This window comes from Muscardinus avellanarius (genome assembly GCF_963383645.1).
Source record: "Muscardinus avellanarius genome assembly, chromosome: 4".
Taxonomy (NCBI): Eukaryota; Metazoa; Chordata; class Mammalia; order Rodentia; family Gliridae; genus Muscardinus; species Muscardinus avellanarius.
Genome location: NC_137789.1, coordinates 115,333,029 through 115,358,680, shown reverse-complemented (window position 1 = coordinate 115,358,680; position 25,652 = coordinate 115,333,029). Strand labels below are relative to the sequence as shown.

The following is a 25,652-nucleotide window of genomic DNA, read 5'->3' as shown; positions in this document are numbered from 1 at the left end:
ACCATCTTTTACCCCATTAACATATTTGACTACAATGTACCAATAAAAAATTAAAAAATATATCTGACTGTACACTTAAAATAACAACTTTATTAATAATTATGTGTAATTATCTTTATTTAAATGAATGCAGAAACGGTTCTGCATGTTGTTAAATACTGATATCTCATAAAGCTATTTTAATCTAATGAAAAGTAATTAAAAGTAAATGTGAGTCCCAATACTGCTATGCTTTTTGCTTCTTAGTTTTGACCATGGCCTTTAATTATATTATACTTTAGCTTCTTTATTTGTAAATGTATTAATAAAAATGATTTTTGTTTTTAAAATTTGGAATAAATATTTTGGTTACTATTTGCCAATTCTTACCAAGACTGAAATTTAGAAAAAAGAAGTCAAGTCGAGTGTGATGGCGCACACTTGTAATCCCCGCGCTTGGGAGGCGGAGACAGGAGGGTTGCGCAGGTTTGAAGCCAGCCTTGCTGGCTTAGGAAACCCTGTTTCCAAATAAAAAAATATAAAATAGGTCTGGGAGTGTAGCCCAGAGGTAGAAGGGTTCTAACCCCAGTACCACCAAAAAAAAAAAAAAAAAAAAAGTCAGTAAATAGTCTGGCTATGTTTTAAAATAACATCAAATAGTAATAATAACATGTTTTCAACCTGTATCCTTTGACTAAGGATAATTATTAGCTTCTAAGAAGTCATTTGATTTAATTCATATAATTCATTTAAATTAACGGGGCTGCATAGATTAAAATGGTTTATGATCTTTTGTTGAAACTGGCTTGCAACTTTTTCTACAAAGAATCAGCATGATTCTCTCTCCTCTCTCCAAAGAAAGACAAAATTAAATGGGTAAAATGGGAGTACAAAGAGAAATAGAGCAAGGAAAATCTAGGAAACACTTATGTATATCCAAAAAGGCCAAAATATTTGCTGTAGGCAGACTAAAATTTGCGTTTGAGCTTTCAGGCAAGCAGAACAAAAGTTGACCCTGATAATTCTCTTCTAGAAAATGCATCTAACAACTACTGTGACTAACAGATATCCATAGGGAAGGTAGATTCTTCTTTATTTACCTGTTCTCATCTTCATTTTACCGATCAAATACTGGCAGTCTTAAATTCTATCTGTTCTTACTTTTGCCCTGAGAAACCCTTAACAACTCTCCTACTCTGATTCTCTCTTATTGTTATTGCTGTTTTCACTTGGAGGTATTACATTTGACCCTTGGAATCTTATTATCAAGTATGAATGTCTTTTGTCATTGCTAAGCCTGGAAGCCCGTTTGGGGTAGGGATTATCTCATATATTCTATTTATCTCTTAAAGATTCTTACCATCAACTAGGCATATTCAAGAAATATCCATATACTAGTAAAATGTATTCAGTTGTGACCTTAGATGAATAGACTTTGAAATTTAAGAGTAGGGTCTACAAAGTAGAAATTACATGGGCAGTTAATAGGTATCAATTTGTCAGTATACCATAACCTGCTTTTGACCGTTTCTTCCGCTTTATATTATGTAATTATTTTGTGCATTATTTCCTTTATCTTCTTAAGGGGAAAGCAATAGTACTTATTTCACAGGGTTATTGTTAATTCTATTAATTATAATAATGAGGACTAAATAAATCAATATACTTGAAATACATAGGAAAGAACACATTCAATATTGTCTTAAAGTGGTTGACATCAAGTAATTATATCTGAAAATAATTAAATAGACATTCCTTATGGTGGTGACTACAGAACATGAACAGTTGTTTGAGGTCCATCCTTAGAAAGTGAAAGTCTATGACAAAGCCATGTTTTCATTAAAGAAAGTAATTTTATTTATTTATTTATTATAACTCAAGCTACACCCTCTGTTTTATTTTTTATTTTTTATTTTTTACTTTTTTGGCTTTTATAAAGTCAAGGAAATTTATTTCCTGAGGTCATGACACAGGAAGCTGACCCCTAGCCTGTGGAGCTCTGGTAACGAAGGGCAGAGTGCTGGCTACATGCCTGCTAGACCAGGGAGCTGGAGTCTGTGCTGTGAACACTCTATCGCCTCGGCTTAGTGTTTAGAACAGTGTGCTCAGGCCCGGGAGGATGGCGTCAGGGGCAGATCCTGAGCCTGCCAGTGGCGGCCGGGCCTGGAGAGGTGGCCGCACAGGACCAGCCTGCCAGGCTTCATCGCGAGACCTCGGGGAAAGGGAGAGTGTCAACAATTTATGAGGTTCCAGCCACCCCAAAATACGGAACGCTTCACGAATTTGCGTGTCATGCTTGCTCAGGGGCCATGCTAATATTCTCTGTATCGTTCCAATTTTAGTATATGTGCTGCCGAAGTGAGCACTTATTCTTTATTTTGAAACAGGGTCTTCCTAAATTGTGGACAGTCTCACTAAGTAGCCAAGGCTGGCTAAGAACCTGTGATCCTCCTCTTTCAGCCTCCCAATTACTAGGGTTACAAGCCTCAGCCACCATGCCTGGCATAGAGAGTGGTATTTATATCCTCATTTGTGGGAAGCCATGTACTCAGTTCATCTGAAAACTACATTAGATTAAATAAAAAGAAGTGGCCCTAAACTACATTTCTGTTTTATATTATATAAAGTGTTGTCAGAAGACTTTTTTTCCAATTACTTTATGTAAGTACCAAGCTGCCATATCAAACACACATTTTATTCCATAGATGGAATTAGAGGCAAAGAAAAGTCAATAAGGATTACAGCTGCAGGCTTCTGTTATTCTTCCACAAAATGATGAACAAAGGCTTTTTGTGGAATAGCCATATATGAAGTGCAGTGTTGGTTCAAGAAATGCAGATCTGAAGTTGGTTCAAGAGGAAACTGGTAGGGAGTTTTGAAGGATGATCAGTACAGTTGACTTTACCTTCTGCCCAATCCATAGTTTAAAAAAAAATGTTCTCAAAAGGACTCCGGATAGCATTTAAGTCTAGAGATATCTGATGTCTTCTCTAAATCTCTCTGGTATATGTAATAGACTAGAGCTGATAGGATCATCTATGCTCCTACGTGTTGCATTAATTTCCTTATTTTATGTGAATATGACATAAGACTGAGAGATGAGTGCTGCAAGTGCCCTGGTAAAGGCCTTCTAGAGGGGACCTGAGCAAGCTCCTCCTGGCACCCCTGAGGGGTGGAGATTCTACTCTGATCCTTGCCTTATGGCAGAGCTGGAATGGCAGACACCACTTACCGTTCACCACATTCTTATCGGACTATTCAGGGCATTGTATTTATGGATATGTATTGAAAGCAAATCTATCACTAATGTAATTAAAAAAAGAACAGATGGAGTCTATTAAAAATTACAATTCACTTCTCAATGTCAGATTTTGACCAGGTGTATGTGAATTAATATAAGTCACCTGGTTGAAGCAGTAATTCAGGGCCTGTTTCAAATTCAACCTTGAAAATGGCATTTGCTTTAAATCATTTTATCTGACTTTTCAGTTTTTCTCTAGTGAAATAGTAGCTATAGGTCTTGAACTAACTTTTATCTTAATATTCTTTTGGCAGAATTAATCCTATGTATCCAGTATCTATTGCTATCACAAATATTTGTTTGTACTTTTATTTCTGATGTCTATGTTTGCCTTAAATGATGGCATGTATGGCATACATATTATTGTAAATCTTATGAGTCTTAGTATTAATAATCATTTTCAGATTATCCAATAACAATACATGACATTTCTTTCACTTACCTCTCAGTCTGTGTATTAATTTGACCTCTTCATCATCTTTTTCCACCACATCTTCAACTCAGATACCAGAAGCATCTTTGTTATCCACAAAGCCAATACAATTAGAAATATTGCATATAGTTCAAAGAAAATTTCTCTATCTTGACAGTGGTTCCAGAATAAGTAAGTGTAGTGAAATTAGGTTCAGGGTGCTAAAAGTTTTTTCTTCTATGGATTTATTAATTATTTTAAATTTATAGCCTCATCACAGTTACAGTTGTGGTCACTTTTAGCAAGTGTGGCTTACAGTGTGATTTACCAGTTTTTGAAATCCTGCATGTATTATAAAAGAAAAATATGTTTTACATGCCTGCTACATGTTCAGAGAGTGTGGCAGAGTAAAACGATGATGTGATTTCCCAGTGAAGTTACTCAGAATTGTGCAGGTTCAAGGAGAAATAGAAGAGACAACCCAGTGGTTTAATAAAAACTCATGGAAACACTAGTGGAGTCAAGAGACTACATAAAATTGTTTATGAATAGCTGAGACTCAGGTACTTATTTGAAGATGGAAGTTTAAAAAGAAGTTTTAAAAATTTATTTTATCTTAACACATAATGATGAAAACAATGATATTACCCTAAGAGAAAATGATATTTATTATATTTAAAACAAATATTATATTTTGAGTAGAATAGAGTCTGCCATGTCATGAAGGCCTTCCTCAATCTTTATGTAGTGTGCTCCCAGATTTCTTATCATTTGTATACTCCTATAAAGAATATTGCCACATAAAATCATTCACAGAAAATACTTTGCAACTCATGCCATGTTATTTCGTATTGTCGTTCTGTGACTGTAGATTATTGGTGCTTTTCTTTCTTTGTCTTTTGCACTGTTGACTCTGTACACCCGTATAAATTTTGCTTAAATTGATTATTTTCTTTACCTTTTTGGCCAGTTGAAGTTTGTGTCATGAGTATTTACTTGTATTTAGGTTTTATTTTTAAAATAGGGCTTGGATGATTGGGACTAAAAATACATAAAGCATATTTGAGGGTATTTATTATTTGAAGAATTTTCCCCCAAATGCTTACTCTTTTTAGGAAGCATTTTATTAAATCATAAGAAGATAATGGTGTTTCTTTCCATTAAGGTGCTAATTCAGAATTTCGAAGGAAATCTCTATACAGTGTGTAATGGCTTATATAATTTCTCTATTTGGAAATATGAAATTATATTTCTTTTCTGCTATCTTCACCCCATATTAAAACATACAGGCTTAGTTATATTGTTTAGGACCTTTTTATCATTTTAAAATGTATTATGGGGTGGTAGGAATACACTCTTATATTGCTTTATAGCAAAACCAAATCTGCATTTGAATCCTCAACTACTGTATGAACTTTGTTAAGGTACTTAGACACCATGATCGTGTTTCATATATCATAGATACATTCTCATTCTTATCTTCATCTCTAGCTTTTATTACTATCCAGAGCAGTAACCAGCAAGTTAGTTAAATAACTTGGCTACTTCAAGGCTATTTTCGGATATGTCTATTCAAAGAGTTAAGAGGGAGCAAAATCTTTAGTTTGTCAGGAAGAAACCAGAGCATTTTATGCATAGTTATCCTTTGTTTTGCATATCTCTAGTCAAGAAAAATGCTCAGCCAGGCTCAGAGAAATATATTCATGTTTGTATAGTAAAGCACAAGTATTGCTACTTTTAGGTTAGTATAAAAAGCAATAGAGTGATGTGGGAAAAGTAAATTCATTCGAACAGTATGTTTCTAAATTTAGCATGCATCAGTATCTCCTGAGTAATGTGTTATTAATGTATATTTTGGGTGTTATCTAGGGATATACTGATTCAGTAAATCCAGTATTTTTTTCAAGGGATTTGTGGTTGTCTCAACCTCTTAATATTAACTTCGAGGATATGATAGGTGGTAAAAGTGTAATAAACAGACAAAAGTAATTGTGAACTTTATCCATGCTGTCTTAATACTAGTTTTTCACTTTGATCCAGACAAATCTAGTAAGCAAAACTGATAGCAATCAATCCTTTCTGTACACCAACTCAAAACCTGGATCAGCCCTTCACTCTACATAGTCTACATACTCTACATGCAGAGGCTGCCTTATAGCACCTTCAAGGCCGGACCATAGGAATGTGTGAGTGCACGGCATTATACAACGTGAGTCATATGGTCACCAGTTTACTAAAGATAAACTAGTGGGTGATTTTTAAGATAAGAAAACAAAAAGGATTTCCTGCAAGAATCCTTTATCATAAGGTCTCTTAGTGCATTTGAAATATTTAATCTACATAAAACAAAATTTCAGCTTTTCAGGAAGACAAATACATACAACCAAATCAGGAGAGGAGAAAGGAACTTGAGAGTCCTCTAAGTCCTAGAGAACGGAGGCATTCCTGTGCGGTAAGATCACTGCTATAACAGAAAGGCAAGCAATCAACTGTGGATTTTTTTTTAAGAAATTAATTCAATTCTAATTTTTTAAATTAATGTTGCTTTCTATTTTACAATCAAATCTAATGGTTCATCATGGGAAACCTTTAACACTGACCCATCACAACTCCAGGATACATTTCTGTTTTTAACCAAGGTTTCTTCCCCATTCCAGTTGCTGGTAAGATGAATCTCAGTTGCTGGTTATGGTCTACCTGACCTTTATGGGTGTGTCCTTTGTTTTTGGCAGCCCTCTACTTAGGAACAGCAACGTGCAGTTGTGAGAGTGATGGAAGTAGTTGGTAGCTCTTACTACAAGACCAAGTCATCTGAATTTTTCCTCAAAACCAACCCAGCAGGACCTTGAGACTTTTCATGTGTTGTGAGACTGTCACATTACCACTCAGTCTGATGAACTGTTGAGGGCTGTAAGATATTATTTTATCTACTCTGGAGAATTCTCAGTTTTCCTCCTGAGGCCAGGTATCCCTCAGTCCCATCGCCTCTTCCTTCGCTTGCTCTTCTCTACCAGAGCCTCTGATTTTTCTCTCTGCCAGTTTACTAACAATTCACATTAGGTATCTGTTTTTATGATTTCCATTTCTTTACTTATTTTGAATTTTTAGTTTGAAAGATGATATCTGTCTTCCAGTCAGGAGTAGTCAAAACCCAAGTATATATTTTATTTTTGTAAACATGGTTTTATTTTAGAAAGTACTTTTGCAAAAACATTTTGCTGTGTCTAAGCAATTTATAGAATCAGACAGATCTGAGTTCAAATTGGGTTATGTCATTTGTGTTGAGTGCTAGATTTAGACTACTTTTCTTTCCTTCTCAAAATATAATTTATTTAGAAAACATATATAGTTTTATGGTCTTCTATAACATTGAGAAGAGAGTAGGGTTAGAGACTTGACAAAGAGCTTATTAGTAAAATATTTGCACGCTATCAGGTTTGAACATGTATGCATCAGTTCAAATAAGTTAGATTTCATTTTTCTTAGAAAGAAGATAGGGAGAATTATTTTCTATTAAGGAAGGCAGTTCAATTTTTTTTAAAGTTCAAAAATTCTTGCCAAAGCACAATAAAAAAAGAAAAAGAAAAAATTGTATAACTCTTCTCAGTCAACTTAGAATCAAACATGTGTTCAGTGGAACAGGTGTCCAACCTTGCATTGTGGATCATTTCTACCCACAGAATCTCAATTTAGGCAGTCTTTGGTTTCTTTCCTTGTGCTTCTTTATTTTGTGTGCGCACGTTGGGGTCGACCTCCATCCATATCTTGGGAGCATCCGTTCTGTATATTTACAACTGGTTTTGTTTTTTAAGAAATAGGTGATTTGCTGTATTTTTAAACAATTTAATGGTAGAGCCCAGGGTGGCAAACAGAGTCTATTTAGCCCATGTGTTATATGGACAGAGGCAACCAAGTTAAGATAGGGTTTACTAAACAACATGTCAATTACAGAAGTCATGTGGCTCTCATCAGAGGGAGAAATCTGTTAGTATAACAGAAAGACTAATAACCTCTGGAGTTTGAGATTGGTTCAACTGCACCAGTCATTAACCCTGTGTTCTTGGGTGAGGGTTCGACTTTTTGAAATGAATGCGTCTTCAGGGGGTTGTTATGAAGAAAAATGAGATAATTTATGTGGTCTGTAAACCTCAAAACACTGCATAACTTTATTGTTTGCTGCAGCTGCTGCTGTTATTATAACCACACTGGGTCAAATTCTCCATTTTTCAACTCCAAACACAGATAGTTTCTCAGTTGTTGAGAAAGAGAGAGGAAGGGAGACATGGGTAGGAGTTACTTGGAAGAAAGAAGAAATTACTGAATGCTGAAAAGGATAAGTTAGGAAAAAATTTAAACATAAACTAATACATGTTGCAAATGTGTTACAAAGATTTCAGACACCATCTATTCTAGCATATTTTCATCACCCTCTCAGGGCAGAATAAAAATTAAGAAAATAACCAAATAACTTAGCATCTTTTTTTCTTTTAAGGACCCTTTTGACTTAATTTCAAATATAAAAAAATAACAAGAAGTTTTGGTTATTTGCCTCTTACTGTAGGATAGAAACTTAGATGCTCAGAGCTAAATTCCAAGGTGATAGCTTCTTTATACATGCTTATTTATTTATTTATTTATTTGGTACTTGGGATTGAAATCCAGAGGCATTCTACCTCCAAGCTACAACCCCAGTCCTATTTTTTTTGTTTGTTTAGTTTTTACTTTGAAACAGGGTCTCGCTAGGTTGATGAGAATCTCACTACTTCCTGAGGCTGTCCTCAAACCTGTGATCCTCCTGTTTCATTCTCCCAAGTACTGGGATTACAAGCATGTACCACAAGCAGGTGCTCACTTTAAAATGTTTAAGAAAGGAAGTGGTTTGCTTCATGAAATCAAGGGCAATCTATAAGGCTCCTTGGAACCTTAACATTTCTAAAAATCAATTTGAAAGTGTCTTGAAATATGCTTAAAGTGCTTATTTACACAAATTAATCTTTCCTTTTGAATCCTTGTAAGGATAATTTCTAATGAAAAATGTTGCAAATGACATTTTGATTTATATAATAAATAAAATTTTACATTTGACTTTAGACTCATAAATAATAGATATGTAGCTCTGTATAAATTTTGTGCAAAGTCAAATCTCCATGTAAAGTGTTAAGAATACTCAGAATAATACACTGCAGTGGAATTAGAAATTGGAAAAAATAAAGATTACAATTGGATTTAAAAGGAAAAATATTTGAATAACAAATGATTTATGCAAAATATGTTACAAAATCTGAGGTACTAAATATTTGATACAAATACTGGTCTTCACATTTGATTACATTTAAATTAATAATAGTTTGCTTCGTCCGACATTTTGCATCCTTTTCTTCTCTCTTTGTAAATTGTTAACAGAAATTTGCTCTACAATTTTTAGGTTCATTCTTCATAAAGTTGTTATTTGATATGCTGTGATAAACCTGCATGAAACTAGGCTTTTGTAAATATAATACCTTTGGAAGAGATAAAAATTAAGTTTGTCATTACTTTTTACCAATTCTTTCTTTTGCTGCTTTTGATGGTATTTGTCAGGCTGACATAATCTCAATCTATTTATATGTGATGTATATCAAATGATAACATAAAAAAGCATTTGCCTTGTGCAACAGTAATCAAAACTTGCAATTTCATATTTAAAAAATCCTCAAACACCAAAAAGAATATGATAACCATAGATGAAGTAACAATATTTTCAAACAATAACCTGTATTAGGTAAACAACAGAAACAAGTTGATTATTTCAGTCTCCGAAAAGTCAGGTTTTCTTAATTCGATTTGTATTTATAATACAATAACATCGTCTATATATGATCTAGGTTGGTGTCCAATTACACTGAGTTATTTTTCAGATAATTTGGAGGTGAGTCTCATTGTGGATGGGAATAAACACTTCAAAACATTAAGTTCTTACATTCTGTTTGAGGGATGGAGTTCTCCCCCATGGCTCACATCTATATTGAATGAGCTGTAGATGTTGAAAGTTCTCCCTTGAGAGAGAACTGATGTAGCACACAATGACAAAAACTCCATGTTTTTCCTTTCAGATGTTCCCAAAATATAGTCTCACAGTTCTAAATGAAAAGTTGTCTTAAGAACCAGGCACATTTTGCACGGACTGATGGTTATTTTTAGGTAAGCCACTTTGGGTTAATTAGGAGAAAATTTGCTACTGTACAATTATTATACTCTCTCCTCCCACCTTGGCCTGAAAATAATGAGATGTAACAGAAGTTTTTCTTTGTCACCGGCAGCTGCACCTTTCCAGTGTTTCAAAGTCTGTTGCTGTGGTTACGGCCTTTGTTTCCAGTGATGGTTTGTCCATGCTTTCCCCCCTCCTTAACAATGGTTACTCAAAAGAATGAAATAATGAGCCATTCATTCGGAAATATGTTGTTAAAATATCCCTCTTTATCATTACATTTCACTGCTTAGAAACTAGGCTGTAATTCAAGGCAACAGTTAAGTCTGAGAAGAAGTTAAAAAAAATCTTTGATTTTTTTTTCATTTATAAGAAAACCTGTCTATGTAATTGAAGAACCTTTTACAAGTCAGAACAATTAAATCTTTTTTGGTTAATGTATTATTATTTCTGGAACAAGTAGATAAAATTCTACGCGGTAAGCATGATAAAAATCGTGCATGTTTCCCACAGCACAGGATTTTAGAGTCAAGGTTTCTGGGCACAAAAGCAGTAACAAAACAGTCCCTACAAAACTGAGTAACTCTGAATAACACAAATAATTTTTTGTTAATTTAAAATTTTAGAAACGGAAATGTGTAAAGTTTGTAAAGTAAAATGTAATTAAATTATGGTACTGTACATACCAGTTGTTTCTATAATTGAAACTTTACAATATGAAAAATACATTAGCTCTGTACAGGTTTTACACATAGGTAGGATGAGTTTTGAAAAAAACGATTCTTTTTTTCCTTTTTCAGGGTCATACTCTTTTAAGTCAAAAAATACTGCACAACTTAGCTAATTACAAAGTGTAGACTTGAAACAATTCATGTCTTCTTTATTTTATGAATCAATCTTGGATTTTTGTTTATTTGAACAGAGGATGTGTGTGTGTGTGTGTCTGTGTGTCTGTGTGTGTGTGTGAGTGCGTGTGTTGTTTTCCGAGTCACAATGAACAAATCTTCCTCATTTTGTCCTTGAGGTTACAAAGTTTGGTAGCAACCCTGGGCTCCCCATCGGCTCAGTTAAGCCAGCTGCTGTTTATGGTCACTGATTCGGCCAGCTGTTGTGATTGTGCTCAGGTCCAGTTCAGTCTCTAGGTGTGTTTCCAGCGTATCTTCCTGTGCATTCGTTTCAAAGGGCTTATGAGAGAGAAGTTCATGATGCACCCCACAGTAACTTATTGTGGGCTGGTCGTATGCCAGAAAGGTTGACACATTCATTGATAAAGGTATCTGGGAAAAAATGACACGAGAAAAGTCAGTTACAAAAAGACAGACAACTTTGGGGACAAGATTTGGAGACTGTGAAGTGCTGACCTGACCACCCTCTACAGTTACATCTGTGGCTGTGCTGCCCCGGGGCTTCCTGCTAATGTCCCTTCTTTCCATGTAGTAAGCTTACAGCAACAGTTTCAAAGCCTGAATAGAGCTGTTCAACTCTTAAGTAGAACCTTTAGATTAATAACAGTGTAAGTGGTTCTACAAAGGATTTTTTAAAAAGCTGCTTCATGGGAGGAGTTACTCAATTGCTTTCTTAGCTGGGGAAAATTGTAGTTTTTAGAATTAAGAAGACAATTATTTGGTTATTTATGGTCTTGGGATATAATAAAATAGTGGTCCTCAAACTTTAGCATGCATAAAAATCACCTCACTCTTCTTCAACTACCTGTTCCCTTGTTCCCCAAGTTTTTGATTCATCAAATCTAGGATAGGGTCTGAAGTTTGCATTAATTACAAATTCCTATATGATATAGGGGCTGTTAATCCACACACTACATTTTGAGAATAACTGTAGAAGAAAATCATAAGTTAAGTCATTCTCACTAGTCTTACCGGTATTTTATAATATGGGTAAGTTTTTTTTTTCTTTTTTGGTGGTACTGGGGTTCCTGGAAGCCCTTTATCTCCGGGCTATACTGCCAGACCTATATTATACATTTTTATTTTTGGAAACAGGGTCTCTTAAAGCCAGAGAGGCTGGCTTTAAACCTGCATGATTCTCCTGTCTCCACCTCCCAAGTGCAGGGATTACAAGCGTGAGCCACCACGCCTGGCATTCATTTTTTTAATTAAAAAAAATAAAACTTTTAGACGGGTGTGGTGGTGCATGCTTGTAATACCAGCATTCAGGAGGCTGAGACTGTAGGATCACGATTCATGGACAGCCTCAGCTACTTAGCAAGGCCCTTTGCTACTTAAAGAGACCCTGTTTCAAAAAAAAAAAGGACTAAAAAATAAGGCTGGGGGTGTAGCTCAGAGGTACAATGCCCCTGGGTTCCATCCCCAGTACGACACACACACACACACACACACACACACACACACACACACACACACACACACAGACATTTTTGCTAAAAGACTGTTCTTACCAAATAAATACTGGGATATCCATGTAGCATATATATTATGTGTATTTTTTTTTTATGTGTGTGGTACCAGGGACTTTCTACTTCTAAGATACATCCTAGCTTTTTTTTTATTTTTTACCTTTAAACAGAGTCTTTCTCAGTTGCTGATAGTTTCTCTAAGTTGCTGGGGATGGCCTCAAACCTATGATTCTCCTGTCTCAGCCTCCCAAGTACTAGAATTAAAGACGTGTCACTACACCCAGCCTATTATATGTAATTTTAAGTATTGTATTTTTTTTTTGAGGGTCTGGGGATGGAACCCAGAGGCATTTGACCTCTGAGCTACACCCCCTGCCCAATTTTTTATTCTGTATTTTGAAACAGGGTCTCATTGAGTTGCCAAAGGCCTCATTAAGTAGCTGAGGCTGGCCATCGTCTGGTCTCAGCCTCCCAGATGCTGGAATTATAAGCATGTGCCACCACACCCGGCCTTATGCTTTGTTTTTATAACACACATAAGATGAAATAAACCATAAATATAATCAAATAACTAAATATAATATTTATAATCTTAATTTGGGTGGTAAGGAGTAATTTTTTATTCTAATTACTTTTAGTGGGAAAACAATTTTTGTGAAAAAATTCTTACCCATGAAAAATATTAAATATACATACTGTCTTTTTCCTTTATATCAACATAATATCTACTGAACACTTTCTCAATGTGGGGTATTATATTCTTATATGAATTAGTTGAAGTAGGAGTTAGGTATAAAGTGTGAAAGATCCTTACTCCTGAAGAAATTCTATATCCCTGCCTACCCCAAATCACAAAACTGTATAAGAGGTACACTTAGGTTCTTACAAGAATAGGAAATTATCTATTCTTTTTAGATTATAGTTACTTATTTGGCAATATGGCAGATGACATTTGGTGAAAGTTTGATTACTTGAAGAGTCTGAGTACAAGAAAATTTATTTACAGCTAAATAAGCTATCTAAAATATTTCCATATTAAATTCTGCCTAAGAGGGAAGCTAGAGAGAAAAAGGATCATAAAAGGAACTCTAGATGGAGAAGGAAAAATCATATAGAGGAACAAATAAGATGATCGAACTGGAGGTGATGGGAGGGAGCAAGAGGGAAATTCCCTAATGTACATCAATGCTGGACGTTCACAAACATATCAAAGTCAACCACTAAGCCAAACACGAGAAGGAGGGAGGGGGGAGGGAATTGGGTAAGGGCTAAACAAGTGACGTGTGCATGTATGCCTCTACCATCTTGTACTCCGTTAAGATGTATGACTACAATGACCCATTAAAAATAAAAGAATTTCTGCCTATGGTAAGTTTCACATTAGGGGAAAGAAAACACTATCAAGTGTTTCTTGAAGCAGAGGTTTGAACAACTATAATAAATCAAGCAGATTTTTGTGTTTTGAATCACCATGTGACTGATGGCTGGGTATTGATCTAGAAGGGTCCAGTTGACATTAAATAAACATTGCTAGGCTCAGATACAACCCATGAAAATCCCGTCTGTCACCAAGTCACAATCAGTGCAGCGTCTGGAGCTTCTGCGTCTTCACATAACCAAGTAACCTGGCTTTTCATTTCCCTTTCCAGACTAAACTGCTCCTTTCACTCCTGTTCCTCTCTCCCTCTATATTTTTGCATTGTTCCATTAATATGGTTTTCCTAATGGGTAAGGTTTACAACAGTAGAGTCCAATTTTCTGTTTACTGTCCCAGTTTGGACTATAAATTACTTAGTAAAGAAAAAATAAGCCGTGACCGCAGGTACCTGACTACTGGAAATGGTTTTAGGAATGGAGGTAGGATATTTAAACCCAATAAGGCTCCTGTTTCCCCAGACTTTTGTCAGAAGGCTCCATTATAGTGTACATAGAATCGTCTTGTCTGTTCTTTCTGAGAGGGAACAGCTTCTTTCAGTATATTTTTACCTGATAAACTTTTTCTTATAATTAACATCTCATGATTTCCTTTCATCCTTAGGTCACTGTGCAGGTGAGGTAGTTAGTGTTAAGGTATAACTTGTAGAGATTCAAGGGTATGAAAACTTGCTGCCCAAAAGGCATTATCATGTAGAATCTGAGCTAAGAAATGTGTATGCTATTCTAATTATGAGGTGGTAGCTGACCCATTACTTAGGAAATTCCCCTTAGGAAAAATTTCGACTCTGCTAAGCTAGTACCATCTTCATGGCAATCACATTTGCTAGCAGTAATTTTCCAGTAACTGTCTCAATATCAGTGATATGTACCTCTTCCATAAAAATGTATAGTTAAATGAAAAGAACCAATTATTTATGATTTTCCTCATTCATATATACCATTTAAGCTTGTGATTATGAAAGAAAACAACAGCTTTCTAAGGGTTTGAATTTATAATTAAATAAAAGGAATCATTTAACCTTATATTCACTGCATACATAATATCTACATATACTGGTAGAAATGCATGTGTGTACATAGGCACAGGTAGATGCATTTCTCATATTCTAAGTAGTTGATTTGGAGTCTTTCAGTCATCCCTTTCATGATAGCAAGAATTATTTTAAGAACAAAATATCCTGAAAAACAGAAAGATTCCAATTTTTGAGGAGTAATATAAAGCCTGTTTTTTTCCCTTTCTAGAGCAAAAGATAGAAAATTTCTTTTTATCAAATGTTTCCTTCCTTCCTTCCTTCCTTCCCTTCCTTCCCTTCCTTCCCTTCCTTCCTTCCTTCCTTCCTTCCTTCCTTCCTTCCTTCCTTCCTTCCTTCCTTCCTTCCTTCCTTCCTTCCTTCCTTCTTCTTTCCTTTCTTTTTGCTTTCCTGGGATTGAACTCAGAAGCATTCTACCTCTGAATATACCCTCAGCCTTTAAAAAAAAAATTTTTTTTTGGTGGTACTGGGAGTGGAACTCAGGGTCATTCTACCTCCGAGGCCTATTTTTTGTTCTTTATTTTGAAACAGGGTCTCACTGAGTTGCAAAGGACCTCTCTAAGTAGCTGAGGCTGTCAACAAACTGTGATGCTCCTTTCTCAGCCTCCCAAATGCTGGGGTTACAAGCATGTGCCACCATGCCTGGCTTTTAATTTTTGTTTCAAAACAGAGTATTGCTAGGTTTCTGAGAGTCTCTCTACTTTCCTGAGGCTATCCTATAACCTGCAATCTTTCTTTCTCAGCTTCCCAAGTACTGGGATTACAGGTGTGTTGCCACCATGCATTACTGTTAAATGTTATTTCTGAATAGAGTTCTTAGAAAATATAAATTCTTCCACTACTAATTATCTTTGAGCAGAATTCCCATGGTGTTCTCATATGTCATGGGACAGTCTTCCATTTTTATAAGACCAAATGTTACTAGCACTAGGTTGTTGAAAGGATGATATTTATGATTTTTAAGCTATTTTTTGTCATCTGTGTATAGTGATGGAAACAGAAATTCTTCAAAAAAAATCCTCTTTTAAAAGATATAAACCTTATCATATTTAAGAAGTATTTTTTCGGCCGGGCGTGGTGGCGCACGCTTGTAATCCCCGCGCTTGGGAGGCAGAGACAGGAGGATCGCGCAGGTTCGAAGCTAGCCGCGCGCGCTGGCTTAGGAGACCCTGTTTCCAAATAAAAATGTAAAAATAGGTCTGGGAGTGTAGCCCGGAGATAGAAGGGCTTCCAGGAACCCCAGTACCACCAAAAAAAAAAAAAAAAAAAAAAAGAAGTATTTTTCTGAGATGGATGCAGTGGTGCACACTTGTAATTCCAGAATTTGGGAGATTGAGACAGGAGGATAACGGTTCGAGGACAGCCTCAGCTACTTAGTGAAGTCCTTTGCGATTCAGTGAGACCTTGTTTCAATAAAGAATAAAAATATTGAGCTGGGGGTGTAGCTCAGAGGTAGAATGCCCCTGGGTTCCATTCCCAGTACTGCAAAATAAATAAATAAACAAATAAATGAATTAATAAAATAATTATTTTTCTCCATTTTGTGTTGGCATTCAGTGGCCTAGAAGCTTACTCTTTTCAGCCAATCAGCAGATTTTCAGTATAATTTATTCCCATTAACATATGAAATGAGAAATAGGCTTTCTAATATTTTTCTGATTAATGACATTTCTTTAATTTTTCTCTAAGTTTGTCTGAAGCACAGCTCATCATTCCTGACTTCAGCCATCTCTCCTGTGGACCCTCTTTGGCTCTAGGTTAGGTCAGCTTTGCTAGTCTGCATTGATTCCTCCCAGCTCTTGTTCTAAATGATCTGTGATTGATTTCTAGATGTCAGTATGTATCCCTTCTCTTATTTCTGTTGCCGTTCTCTTATTCTTTGTCATCTGCTCAAAGGATTCTGGTTTACCTTAGTAATTTCATGACTGGTCTACTTAAAGATATAAGTTTATTTCTAGAAAGAATTAGCTTTATTTTAAATTTAGCTAAATCTAAGCAATATATAGCAAATAGTAAAGGCCTTCTTTTTTCTTTCACTGTTTGTGTCTTTTAGGGAGTATCATGTATGCAGCATTACTTTTGTCTGTGGAAATAGGTGGTATTTGAAATATACTTTATTCTGGGAAATTTTCTTCCTTAAATATGTTATTTTGTACCTACATATAGATAGATATGTGTGTATGTATACCTTCATACATATATTATTATGACATTGTCTTAAATTCCTTAATTTGTTTATAAATATTTAAGATATACTTGCCAATTAACTCTATTCTTGTTCATTTCGATGCCTCTACTTTTTGTTTCATTTATGTAAGATGATTTTCTTCACTAGCTTTGGGTTATGCCAGGGTACGTACAATTTGATGTGTGCCTGGGGATTCGTTAGCAACATCTGTTTCAGTACAGCTCTGTATACTGGCTGGTTGTTTTATTTATTGTCAAAATAGAATAACTGGCATTATTTGAGTAATTTTAAAAAACCTTTTTCATTGGTTCATTGTAGTCATACATCTTAATGGGGTACAAGGTGGTAAAGGCAGACATGCACGGGTCACTCAGCCCTTCTCCACTTCCCACCTCATTCCCTCTTTCTCCCTCCTCACTTTTGGCTTAGTGACTGACTTTGATATGTTTATGAACTATGTCATGTGCATTAGGGACTTTCCCTCTTCTCTCTCCCATCCCCCTCAGTTAGGTCACCTTATTTGCTCATCTATGGTTTCTTCTTCATCTAGAGTTCCTCCTATGACTCTTTTTCTCCCTAGCTTCTACATATTAGGGAGAACATCTGATTTTTTACTTTTTGTGACTGACTAATCTCACTTAGCATAATGTTCTCCAGTTCCATCCATTTCCCTGTAAATGATGTAATTTTGTTCTTTATGACTCAGTAAAATTCCATTATTCATTGAAAATATCTTTCCTACTGGCTTGACACCCAGATTGGAAAAATTATCAGTAATCATTATGTGGGTTTCTGTATTGATGCACTTAAAAAATATAAGTGCTCTGCGAGGACGAACAGTGTAATTATCACACTGTAGCTTTGGAGAGTGTCTGTCTAGATGTTGTGTTAATTTCCTTAGGATTTCTATAATGGTTTCTCTGCTAAGCCACCTAGAGAACGGTGGACATTTGTTCCATCTCCTGGTTGATACCTCCTCAACACATCTCTTACATCCTTTTTGTTATCATCATTATCATTCACTGAGCAAGCTACACCTTACATGCTGGACTTAGGCCATTTACTTTTAGCCTTTGGAGACTGCTAGCAGTAAGGTAAATATAACTATCCCCATTTTATAGTTGAGAAAAACAAGACTTAGCTTTAATGATTAGTCTAAAGTCATTTAATAGTCTAAAATCATTCTCTTGGTCATTTGTAGAAGTGATTTTCTGACTTCTTAACCTTTATTTTACTGCCTGTTTTTCACACACTAACACACACTTCCTTTGGAACCTAGAAAGGTGAATCCAACATAGTGTGTTTGATGCTATTTACACGCCAATTCTTAGCAGTGGGGTCTTATTTACAGTAGTATGAACACTATGATATCCTATTCTACACCGTATTTCTATTTTTCTGCTTTGCATTTTGGGTCTTCAGGGAAGAAACACAATTTACCAGGAATTTATGGTGTTGGTGGATGATGACATCTTAGAAATTGTTTCTTAATAAATTCATATTGGCTGATCCCAGGTGTAACAAGAAATCTGTAGTCAGGAGAAAGTTTGAGACTGGGACAGGGACCTTAAAAATACCCTGAATACACATAGGTTTAAGACTGTTTGAGGGATTTGGGATGACTTTAAAATGAAAATTTTGTGTTGAATTGGAAAGAGGTAGGATTTTTCTACTAGATCATGTTATTTTCTCTTTTGAATAAAATATACAAAATGTTAGAACTTTAGATGAAATGTAGTTTCATCTTTTTGTTTGGGATTAAATTATGCTCATCTTCATTTCTTTCTGCATGTAAAATGTTTCTAGGCAGGTTCTGGGGGAGAGCAGGATTGGGGAATGGAAAACAAAAATGAATAAGGCACAATTTTTCTTCTCTGGCAAAATCATCCATCGGTCATCAAGTAAGATGGACCAAGGATGCAAGAGAGTAAAGAAAGGCAGTGGGTGGAGTAGGGTGGAGACAGGTGTAATGTGTATCTATACGAATATTCCACATATCTATAAATGTACATATGACATATCTATATCTGTATCTATCTATTCATCTAGTGCTCTGATTGGCTGATTCTACTATTATTTATCTTTTGTGGGTGTAAAATGAAATAGCCATATTTTTTGTTTGAAAGCAATGTTGTTATTTTCCTGATTTATTGGTGAGAGTCAATATTACTGAGTAGTGATTCAATATTTACTTTTATAGACTCTCCCACAGAGATAATATATTTTACTTTGAAACTGATTTGTTTGAAGAACAATCTATCTCCTGGAACACTTCAGCCTTCTAACGGTTAATTGGTGTGAGTACAACAGACTCGTAGATCATTAATCTTAATTATCTTGATTCGACTAGTAAATTATTTTAAAAAACATTTTGAAGAAGTACTTAAGAGCCTGAATTTATGTTGTCTATATTAAAGACTTAAAAAAGCCTAACTTTAACATTCTTAGATTTAATCTAAGACTTATTATTCAAATTTGATATTTTCTTAAGTGCTAAGTTGTCAGCTGGAGTAACAGTAGCTATCCTGAAATCACAAGTGTAGGATAATAAGGCAGGAACTCAATGTGAATTAAAACATTTTCAAGTGTTTGTAATTTGAGACTAAGAAACATTGTAAGAACATAATACTTCTTCAACTGTTTTATTTTTGTGTGTGAAAAGTACATTAGAGTTAATTCCTGCAGAGTGAAATCATAAAATGAAAAAATAAATTAAGAGTTCGATTTGAAAGGTCAGAGTTCTCCTTGAAACAAAAGGCACTTAGAGTAAAAATAAAGTCCTGGATTTTAGTAGCTTTATGTGTTCTTGCAAATTTGAATCTCAGTAGCAATCTCACTCTATTTAAGCACTGGGGTGAGTCTTATAAAATGAAAGTTTGCTTATATTTGCAGTTAAAAAGAAACATGTATTTAAATGATGTAGCCCTTAGGAATAACTGTTTGCTTTATAAAACAGGTTTCTATTTCATTTTTGCAACAAGAAATAAATAGGAACTATTTATCTCAATCATGTCCATAAATGCACAAGCTAGTGTCTACAAAATGAAATACAATAGTCATTCGTTCATTCTTTCATTCCTTCAGTGAAGGTTTGCTAAATGCCTTCTCTGGGCCTGGTATTATGTGTGATGCTGGGAGTATGCCAAGTCTTTGTCCTCAAGGCTTCTGCATAAGAAAAAATACACCACTCATACACATGCCCACCTAGTAGAAGAGACCGGGCTCTGTGCAGGAAGAGGATTTCTCTTCTCCCCAATTGGCATCTCTCCATTTTCCACCCATTCACTTACCCACTCCCAGTCCTGCTCTCCCTCTTCTCTAATTATCAAGTTCTACTTTTATGGTAGGGACATTTTTAAGTTCTATCTCCTGCCACCTTTATTTGTATGTATGTTTTATCTTTTATTTGACCATAATGTTCATAAGTGCAAGAATGTATTACTAATCCCCATGTTTTAAATAGTCTCACATAGTTTTTCTAAACTTACAAAAAATATTTGAGTGAATGATTTAAGAGAGCATAGGGTATTTTGTATAAAATTGGAAGAAATGAAACACTTCCATCCCAGAATGACTGGGAGCCATGTGACTGAGATCATCTTTTTATGTCTAATTATGTGATGATCTCAGGCCACTGTGACTCTGGGTTAGAGGTGGAGGGCGAAAATGAATTTGAAAACATACGACTGGGTGTGGTGGCGCACGCTTGTAATCCCAGCATATGGGAGGCTGAGACAAGGAGGATCTGGGTTTGTGGATAGTCTCAGCTACTTAAGCCCTTTGCAACTCATTGAGACCCTGTTTCAAAATAAAGAATAAAAAATAGGGCTGGGATGTAGCTTGAGGTTGAATGCCCCTGGGTTCCATCCTCAGTAACACACACACACACACACACACACACACACACACACACACACCAAAAAGAAAACCAAAAAAAAAATCCATATGAATGATGAGAGACATAGCACTACTTTACGGTGTTCAATATCCTTTTTAATTAGGTTTATTATAATTTTTATATTGAGATCATGTTAATATATTTTATGGAATGTACTAAATGAATGTGTATATATATATGTGTATATATATATATAAAGCAAGGTGTGGTGCTGCACGCTTGTAATCCCCGTGCTTGGGAGGTAGAGACAGGAGGATCGTGTAGGTTCGAAGCCAGCCACGCTGGCTTAGGAGACCGTTTCCAAATTTAAAAAAAAAAAAATATGAAATAGGTCTGGGAGTATAGCCCGGAGGTAGAAGAGTTTCCAGGAACCCCAGTACAAAAAAATATTAAGAATAAGATAATCAGATAATTATTCCTTAATTTGATGATTTTCCTCCTGTTGAATTTAGAATGTTAAGTCAGCCTCTCTCTCTCTCTCTCTCTCTCTCTCTCTCTCTCTCTCTCTCTCTCTCTCTCTCTCTCTCTCCTTCCCTCCCTCCCTCCCTCCCTCCCTCCCTCCCTCCCTCCCTCCTTCCCTCCCTCCCTCTTGTACTGGGAATGGAATCCAGGGGCATTCTACTTTGGAGCTATATCCCCAGCCCTATTTTTTACTCTTTATTATGAAACAGAGTATCACTGAGTTGCAAGGGCCTCACTAAGTAGCTGAAGTTGTCTGAGAACCATGATATTCCTGTCTCGGCTTCCCAAATGCTGTGATTACAAGCGTGTGCCACCATGCCTGACTCTATATCTCTATTTTATCTTCTAATATCTTCTACATTTGCATATTTCAAACTCTTTAGTGCTTCATAGAAGCGCTGCTCCTGATCTCCAGGAGTTTGATGCATCTGCCAAGTTAGCTCTCCGAGTAATGGACTCTGCCTTGGACCCTTCTGTGTTAACCTCTGTTTTATTTTTGTAGTGCCAGTGAAAAGTGATGTTTCTCTCTTACTGAGGCAAAGCAAAATGCCCCAAACTGTGTTCATTTACATGCAAATCTTTCTGCACAGCCCGATGCCTGCTAAACTGGCACTGTTGCCAGGTAGAGTGATGAGACCTAAATTGAGATGAGGACTCCAAGTCTCCACTAATTTTGGTGCTGTTTCCAAATCTGTTTCTGCATACTGCTGTGCTCTAAGGTGCTGCTGCTAATCAGTTTGAAAGCATCACTATTCTTTCCCTTCTTCCTTCTAAAAATATGGTTACAGTGGTTTATTCAAGGGTCTTAAAACAGTGATGCAGTGGTTGATTTTTTTCCCTAGATTTGTATATGTCTAAGAATGAAAATAACTGGTTATATTAGAAACCATAAAACAAACAAATAGTGAATAACAGTGTTACTGGAATAACTATTTTAGAATAATTGGAAAAGATCTTTCTATGTCTATGTCTGATAGGGCATTTTGGTCACTTAGAGGCCCTATATGTGATTTCCCTGAACATTTAGGTTAAGTATTCTGTCAGGTATTTTGTGTCCCATTTGCTTTCTAGTTGCTTATTTCTCTATCTCACTAGAGTCTTGGTAGTCCTCATAAAAGACTGCATTTCTGACATGCCCCATCTAGAGATCTCATCATGTTTGGCAGGATTTGACCTCCCAACTTTCTTAAAAGTGCTCATTCCTGTCAAGAATTTAGAAAATAACACTTTAGGATTTACTGAATCTTAGCATCTTCCAATCAAACAGGCTACATTAATTAAACTGCATTATAATGTTTTCAGATCTCAAACATCATAATGCTGTGGACCTATAGTACCAACTCTGCTGGAGGCTGGGGCAGGAGAAGTGCTTGATCCCAGAAGCTGGGAGCCAGCCTGGGTAAAATAATAACTGTGTCTTAAAAAAACAAACAAACAAAAAAACAAAACAAAGCTCAAACAGGCTTTCAAATGATGTTCTTACTTACTAATTAGCACTGAGTTTTGATTCAACTATATTATTTAATTACTTCAGGTTTTGAATGAGATTATCTTCCAATAAAGGAGGTTATATCCTATATACACCTGCCATTTTGCATAAAAATCTTGTACTTGTTTTGAATCAAATTGTATTTTTTTTACGAAACTCCTCAGATCAGAAGAATTTGATTCAATTAATTTCTGATAAGAATTTCTTCTGGAGATTATATATATATACAAATACATATACATATATATTATACATATAATATATATATTATATCCAGAACATACATATAATATATAATATATAGTATTATTTAATATATAAGCACATTCATCCATTAAACCATCCATCTATCCATCCATCAATCCATCCACTTACCCATTCATTGATAGTCATTCATCCAATATTGGCTACTCTAGGGATCCTGAATGCACAAACCCAATTCCCTAGTCTTAAAAGCAAGCAGTTGTAAGATACCATTTTTGTCAAATGGGTGGAAGCAGTGTAGGATACACTGGGAGAAGAGGGGAAGATCCTTTCCATTGTGAAGCTTTATAGTGAAGCACCATGTTTAAGTTGGCTACCTTGGTATTATTTATATACTTTTGTTATTTTATTGATTGGACACTATCTGCCAAGCAAAGTAACACCAATACTACATGCCTGCAATCTCAGTACTTGGGAGGCTGAAACAGAAGAATCACAGGTTCAAAGCTAGCCTCAGCAACTTATAAAGACTCTTGTTTCCAATTTAAAAATTAAATAAAACAGGACTTGGGTTGTTTATCTTAGAGATAGAAAGTTCCTGGGTTCAGTCGCCAAAATGACAAGCAAGCAAACAAACAAACATCATCATCTAGATTGTCAATTTGGTAGCAATTAAGGGTTCTCAAGGCTTGTGCAGGTTGGTGTGGGTACTAGTAAAATTATGAAAATCCTTGTTAGTGGAAAGACAAACAGGAAGCAGGAGTGCTTCTCACAGATTTTATATTTATATACTTACGGTTGTAATGAATAACATGAGAGATATGCTAATATAAAGATAATCTAACTTATTTCAAAATTTGATGTGACACAATGTGAACTTTATATAAAAGAAAATGCTAGCACTATAGGTTTTACTATTATGCAGTAAAATGCTTCTTTTGACGTTTAAATAAAGACTAACTTCTAAATTGCATGAACATGATAGGTTATGGGGGGCTGTCACTGGAGGTGATATTGCAGGTGGGGAGTCCTTAGCTCTTCTCAGTGTTTTACTTTTGGCATCTCAATTTTATTCTCTTTGCCCCCCAACCCCCACTTGCACCTAGCATTTATAAACTGTCATTTTCTAGGGTTCATTTCCTCTTACGTTGCCCAATAGAATGAAATATGTCTTTAGAATGAGCTAAGTAGTTGCCTCTTGATCACTGTTATGTAACCAGCCACATACATATGTAGATAATCCTCTCTCAACTATTCTTTGATCAAAACTAATTAAAAAATTAACTACACGAGGAAAAATATGAGGTGTTTGTTCTCAATGGCCTATCTTGTTTTATTAACAATGCAATTATTTGGTTTCAACTCAAGGTTCAAAGTAGTTACCAAATGCAATTAAAAAATCAAAATTATGTAGGCCACTTTTGGACAGTAAAACTGAAGCCTGAGATTGCATAATGGTATTTAGTATCAGCAGACTATTCTACCTAGAGAATATTCCAACTCCTTTTAAAATGGCTTGACATTCAGTGATCTAAAAGGCACAGATATAATATGGGAATGTTATGTAAAAATTGCAACTATGTAAGATTTTTAAATTGGCTTTCTTATTGTTAGAATCTGTTCTTTCTATTCTTAATCATCTGAATGATATAAGATTAGCAAAAAAAGGTAAATCATAAATTTATGTACTTTAGTTAGAATCTCTACTCTCTTACAAGCTTCTCTGTGAAATGTTCAATCTTTTATGGTTATTAGTAATTCATAATTTCTCATTCCACTTAACTGTGTTTAGTATCTACTGTGGAAGTAACAAAGTATATGTTATCAAGTATCAAGATTAGAAAGGAATAACTGATCATGAGTCTTGCAAAAATATATGAGCAAGGAGATCTAATGTAAGAATTAGGAAATGTCCCAGGAATTGAAATGTTTTTATTTTTTATTTTCTCATAGCTAAAGATGTTCTCACTTGAATGAGACAGAGTAGAATTATAAACAAAACTCTACTAACCAATCTAAGCTAATGTACCTTTAATATTTGGTTCTTAATTCATATTTAATTTTAAAAGATATTCATGGTGTTCGTTTCAAATGAAATAATAGAAGATTATGTGTCTTAGTAATGATTAGTGACCTTTCCCAGTAGGAGCATCGTTAGTATTTTCTTCCAAAAATATCTGTGGAATTCTCACTCCAGGAGCAAAATTGTGCCAAACATTTGAGGACAACTCACAGAGCAATCGGTATGAAGGTTGATTGCCTGCTATGTCTGAGCTTCTGCCAGCGTTCAGAATATGTGAATGCAAAGTTAAAAACCTTGAGCCCAGTTATGAGGAGAGGTACAAAGAAAATACTTTAATCATCTTATTTTGTTCTTATTTAGAAGGGAATTCTGGACCTTTGATTCTACCTGCCCCAAGAAATGCAATCAAAATCGACAACTCTTTGAAGGGGCTTTGGTGACTTGGAAACTGATTGAATTCTCAACTGAATTTACCATGTCCTTCTCTTTTCCTGAGAGTGAACTAAATTATTTTTCCTACCTTCATATTTTATTTTGCTCTACTTATACTTTTTTAACTTAAATTACTTACATTTGAATGTTGTAGTTTTTGTAAATAAATGGAACTCTTCAACATATATAATTGAAACTATCCCAAGTACCTTATGGGAAGAAATAGTATATTTTG

The 25,652-nt window shown here is 35.3% G+C and overlaps 2 protein-coding genes across 3 annotated transcripts in view; one reads left to right on the top strand and one right to left on the bottom strand.

Moving 5' to 3' along the window:
• The window catches only part of CTNNA3 (catenin alpha 3), a gene marked incomplete at both ends in the record, with an annotated part of 1,656,346 nt that overhangs the window by 476,141 nt on the left and 1,154,553 nt on the right, over positions 1–25,652 (top strand). The window lies entirely within an intron of this gene.
• Positions 10,947–25,652, bottom strand: part of LRRTM3 (leucine rich repeat transmembrane neuronal 3) — a gene marked incomplete at both ends in the record, with an annotated part of 177,045 nt that continues 162,339 nt past the window's right edge. Inside the window, one exon of the mRNA XM_080694122.1 lies at positions 10,947–11,156. Coding sequence (XP_080550248.1) covers positions 10,947–11,156 — 210 coding nt within the window. The remainder of the gene's footprint in view (positions 11,157–25,652) is intronic.